The sequence below is a fragment of the Octodon degus genome, unplaced genomic scaffold (assembly GCF_000260255.1).
Source record: "Octodon degus isolate 3935 unplaced genomic scaffold, OctDeg1.0 scaffold00056, whole genome shotgun sequence".
Classification (NCBI taxonomy): Eukaryota; Metazoa; Chordata; class Mammalia; order Rodentia; family Octodontidae; genus Octodon; species Octodon degus.
The window spans coordinates 7,183,288-7,188,882 of record NW_004524632.1 but is presented as its reverse complement, the minus strand read 5'-3'; the positions used below and the strand labels follow the sequence as shown (position 1 = coordinate 7,188,882).

General features: G+C 52.5%; 1 protein-coding gene across 1 annotated transcript in view; it reads right to left on the bottom strand.

Moving 5' to 3' along the window:
* Skap1 (src kinase associated phosphoprotein 1) overlaps window positions 1-3,011 on the bottom strand; it is a 234,409-nt gene extending 231,398 nt beyond the window's left edge. The window contains exon 1 of the mRNA XM_023718126.1: window positions 2,849-3,011. Within this exon, the coding sequence (XP_023573894.1) occupies window positions 2,849-3,011 (163 nt within the window). The remainder of the gene's footprint in view (window positions 1-2,848) is intronic.
* Window positions 3,012-5,595: the final 2,584 nt, after the last annotated feature.

Below are 5,595 nucleotides of genomic sequence, written 5' to 3'. Positions count from 1 at the left end.
CCTCCAGAGAAAAGTATCCGCAGCGAGGGGCTCCAGGCCGGCCCTGTGAGACGCTGGCTGCTCATCCATCCAGGGGCTGCTTGGAAAATGCCCTGTCGTGCACAACACTGTCTTGGTCACCTGGTCCCATGCCCAACATAAACAAATAGCCAATACATATTGGCTAAGTAAATGATCTGCTTCCAGCCGGTAATCCTCCCCCTGCTTTTAGTTGATTCCATTTCTCTTTATGACCAACATAAAAATCAATCATGGTGACTGATGTTTTGAAAGGAAGGAAGTGAATGGTTTACTCAAGCGCCATCCCTGGGAAAGCTGCCGGACAAATACAAATGTTTTCCTAAGTAGCCCACGGAGTGTAGATGATTGTTTTCTAATGAAGGATCCATCCTGTGTCAGCTCCGGGCTGCTCAAAGGAAAAACACCCAAGATGCAGACCTTATTCCCAGTTAGTGAGACCTCAAAAGGAGAATCTCGAGAGTGGACTTCCTTTATTTAAATAATACAAGTGTTCTAGAAAAAAATCATCATAAGATACTGAAAAAACTGGGCTGGCCAGATAGCTGAGCAGACTAAAGCACCTGCTTAGGCAGATGCAGGGACCGGGGTTCGATCCCTGGTGTGCCATGCTGGTCCCACCCTAGGGCACACTGAGCCTGCAGCTGACACTGGGCATGGTGGTGCGCGCCTGTAATCCCAGAGCTTGGGAGGCTGAAAACAGGAGGATCATTATATATAGAGACTTACATGGCTCAAAGTAATTCCATTGTTGTGCATACTTAAGCCGAGCACAGAACAACCTCTGAACACAGCTGTTTGCCTGTGCAGAAGTAGCCGCTACCGAGTGGCACATCAAAGCCCGGCTTCCTCTACACACTGCACCTCCTCGTGCTAGAAACCAAGTATTCATCATCAACTCTTCGGGCACTGCCTTCTTTTAAATGAAGAGCTGGGACTGGGGAGATAGCTCAGTGGTCTAAACTCCTGCCTGGCAAGTGCAAGGACCCAGGTTCGATTCCTGGTACCTCATGCCATGCCAGTCCCAGAACCCCTGGGTGCACCATGCTGGCCACAGAAACTGAGCATGGTGCACAACTATAATCCCAGAGCTGGGGAGGCTGAGACAGGAGGATCACTATGAGTCTGAGCTTCTGAGCTGTGTAGCAAGACCCTATACCTAAAAAAATAAAAATTTTTAAAAAGAAGTACTTGGGGCATAACTCTGTTGTACAGTGCCTCCCTGGCAAGTGTGAGGTCCCAAGTTCAATTCCTGGTACAAAAAGTAAAATAAAATAAGAAAAATGCTGGTGTTAACTAACCAGTAAATGCATATTCACCAGAGAGAAAATACAGATAAAAGCAAGAAATTAGCTGGCCCTGCCCCCAGGGTGCACTGAGACAGCAATTGAGACGGGGTGTGGTGACCCACACCTGTAATCCCAGCTCTTAGGAGGCTGTAAACAGGAGGATCACTGCAAGTCTGATTGAGTAGTGAGACTATATATCTATATATCTATATCTATATCTATATCTATATCTATATATATATATTTTTTTTTTAAAGAGAAATTAACTCTCAGCCCCACTTGCTAGAAAGCACTACCGTTACCACGTTGCTGGATGTTTCTTCAGGATTTTTTTTCCTCTGTGAGATTTTAGGTATTAAAATACCTAAAATTTTAGGCTACTTTTTCGCTTCTGTATATCGTCATTGTGCACCAATAAATCTTCTACAACACGGATGATTAAATAACCACTCTGTACAAGTCAGCTCTTTTCAACAGATGGAAGGAGCAGAATAAACTGGAACAGGGAAGCGGGTGACAGCAGACATAGGAAGGCAGATTTAGGAGGAAGAATCAGCAGGTCTCGGCCAGCACACCCTAGCACTCTGGAGGTTGAGACAGGAGGGTTGCAAGTTCGAGCCCAGCTTGGGCAACTGAGCTCAAACTTTTCTCAAGATCAGATCAGAAGAAAAGGGCTGGGGATGCAGCTCAGTGTGAGGGAGCCTGAGTCCAAACCTTGGTGCCACCAAAGCAGAAGCAAAAGCAACAAGCCGTGTCCATGGTTTGGGAAACGAAAACAGAGAAATCGGAACAAGCCCCAGGATTCGGCCCTGCGGGCCTGCGCCCCCAAGACAAAGAGAAGGACTTCAGGGGAATGAAATGGAAGCTAATGAGGTCAGCTGCGGACACCGCAGCAGTTAGAAGTCTTGTTTTATAAAAGATTTTATGAGTGCCTGATTGTAGTACAGGACAAGGCCACGTGCCGTGGGGAGCCTGGGGACAGAAAGCGTCTTAGTTCTTTTTCATCCTTTCTCCATCTCTTGATCCCTTTCTCTTTTGAGAAAGATCCATCCCTTGATTCTTTTCTCTTGGGTTTGGTTTGTGGGCTTCTTTTTATTTTTTGAGACAAGGTCTCACTATGTCGCTCGGGCTGCCTTTAACTCACTATGTAGCCCTGGCTGGCCTCAAACTCACAGCGATCCTCCTGCCTCAGCCTCCCAAGCGCTGGGATTACAGTTGGGCACCGGCATGACAGGTCCCCTACTTCCTATTTTCTGTCTTCTATTTTTCTCTTTATTAATACTTTGGGTTCCTCCTATAAGAGAAACCCTGCTGTAGTTAAGCTTGTGTGTTTGACACATTTCACCCAGCATTCCAGTCTCAAGATGCCTCCGTTCTCCATGTGACAGCGGCTTATTCTCCCCACAAAATAAAATGCCCAGAGCCAGGGGATTCCAGACCTGGCACAGGGGCCGACAGTGGCAGGACGGACCCACACTCTTCCCTCCTCTCTACCAGCACAGAGCAGCCTTAGGAAGGGCCGTCAGAGGCCTCCTCCTTACATCTGTGGCCCACGCGGTATCCTCCATCACCCTCGACCAACGCTGGCTGCGCAGGCCGGCTCACGGACTGCGGCTCCCTGTGGCCGGCTTCTCCCGCCACAGAGCGCGGAGGGCGGCTGCGGAGCAGGCATCCAGGGGCTGCCCGGCCTGCCAGCCAAGGCATCACGAGACAAACCAACGTGCTGTCGGGCCCTTGCTGGAAATTCACCCACCGCAGTCTCATTGCTGAGGCACAATATCCGACACCCACAATTTAAACAAAGGACGATTTATTTGGGCTCACATTTGTAAAGTTTTCTGTCCGCAGGGAGCCGGCCCCGAGGCAGGGCGGCACAGGAAAGGACGAGGGCAGAGGAGAGCTGTTCATGGCCCTGGAGACAGGAAGCAGAGAGCAAGATCACGGCGGAGGAGGGCTATGGGCCTTCCCGGCCACGCCCCAGTGGCCCGGCTCCTCCCACCAACCCCACATTTATCTACAAAAGCATCAGTGGGGCTGGGGAGATAGCTTGGCGATGTAAGTGTCTGCCTGGCAAGCACATGGACCGGGGTTCGATCCCCGGTGCCGCACGCATGCTGAACCTGTGCCGTGCCAGCCACCGAAACCGGGCATGGTGATACACACCTGTAATCCCAGCGCTGGGGAGGCTGAGACAGGAGGATCACTACAAGTCCAATCTGCGTAGTGAGACCTTGTACCAAATATATAAATATTTAAAAAAAAGCATCAGTGGACAAACACAGTGATGAGCCTGGCAGCCACAAACCCATCAGGCGCAGCGCTCTACCTGTGCTCCCATGAGGCTTGGGGAAGGGGCAGACACCATACAAGCACCTGAGCACAAGGGTAGGAGTCATGCGTGCACAGGAGAAGCTGGGAACAAGGGGCACGATTGTCACTGCCTAGAGGAACACAAGAAGGAGCGACAACGAAGATGACAGAGGCGGAAGCTGCGCAAGCTGGAGCACGGGCTACAGGGAGGAGAGAAACCAGGAGGGATTTTCATCGTGAGAACCAGTGGAGCGGGAGGTTTTTAAATTTGGGAGAAAAAGTGCTCAGTAAAGTCAAATGCGGCAGAAAAACGAAATAAGACAACGAGAACAGCGCCCCCTGGATGGACTGGAGCAAGCTGGGCAGGAGCGAAGGCGGAGGAGAGGGGACTGCACAGAGGACAGGACGCCAGGCGGCCGGGGTGGGCATCCTGGAGACGCAGCAGGCCCAAGAAGAGACCCAGGCGGCTGAGGGGACACAGCAGCTGCTTCCGTCTCAGGGGACAGCGAAGCGCTGTGCAAGAAAGGGCGCCCCTGGGCGCCGGGGACATAGCTCAGCGGAACAGCATGTCCAAATAGAGGGAATGGCTTGCTGTCATAAGGCCTTGCTTAGGACCTGAAAACATTTTTTTAAATGTATTTAGAACCGGGTCTACAGGGTCTCACTACACAGAGCAATTCCTAATGGCTCTCCCTTTTTCAACCTCCCAAACCCTGGGATAACAGGCACGCCCCACCACGCCCAGTCTCAATCAACGTCTCAGCTCGCCCAGGGGGTGGGGCTGGCACAGCATGTGGTTTCAGGGATCGAAAAAAACAGGGATCGAACCCTGGTCCCTGCATCTGCCTCAGCAGGTGCTTTAATCCGCTGAGCTATCTGTCCAGCCCTGTAAACATCTTTACAGAACATCTTCACTGTTCATTCTCTGCCATCGCTGACCTCTTGCCATACCCCAGGACCAAGCTAAGCCGAGAGAGAGAGAGAGAGAGAGAGAGAGAGAGAGAGAGAGAGAGAGAGAGAGAGAGATCCCCACCCACTGCCTCTACAGTGCCTAGCTCCAGAAATGTGTGTTGCAAGCCGCAGGCCAAGCGAGCCTGGTGCCCGCCGAGGAGCGGTGCGTCCCAGGCGTTGAGACCTCGCTATCGTGGTTTCCGCGTCCAGGGGCCTCGGACTCTGCATTTCCCATGACTTGCCAGGAAACGCCGCTGGTGGCACACGCCCTGAGGCGCCACTTGGAGTCCCGGAGCTGAAATCTAGCCACCAAGACTCTGCTTTCCCTTTCCTGCGCTCACAGTCTTCTCAGGCATGAGACCCTTCTGGTCCTTTCTTGCTAACCTTGCTACCTATTTATTCATTTTTAAAATTCATTCTTTTATTTATTTATTTTTAAAGGAGTGCGGAGCAGGCAGGCGGGACGCCGGCGGGGCGCAGGGGTGCGGGCACCGCGCCCGCCCTGCACAGCCCGGGCTTCCGCTTCCCAGCAGGGCGCTCGGTGTGCGCGGGGCGCCGGGAACAGCTATTAAGTCGGCTTCTGCCATCTGCCAGGACAGAACGCTGGCTGCATCCTGAAAGCTCAATTTCACAAGAGCCTCACTTAGTCTGAATGTTAATCATTTTTGGATCAGCAAACATATGCCTGCCAGCCTGCTCCCCAGACAAAGCTCCGAAGCATAATCATACCGTGGACTCCAAAATGATTGGTTTTTCCCACCTGGACTGCACATTTCTCTCCCACCAGCGTCTTGAAAGAAAGTAGCTGCTGACTGCTCCAGTTTAATCTCCTGGTTAAGGGACGTCTTCAAACAGCTCCTCCCACGCGTGGCTTTTCCGCCGGGCAGCGCCCGCTCACAGCGGTGCACGCGCGCGACTCCCCCGTCCGGGGTCCCGAACCCCGAGCCTGCGGCCTGGGTGCTGGTCCTGCCCTGGGCCGTCCCCTCCCTCAGCCACCTCAGCCACACTCCCCCGGCAGCTCCCCCGC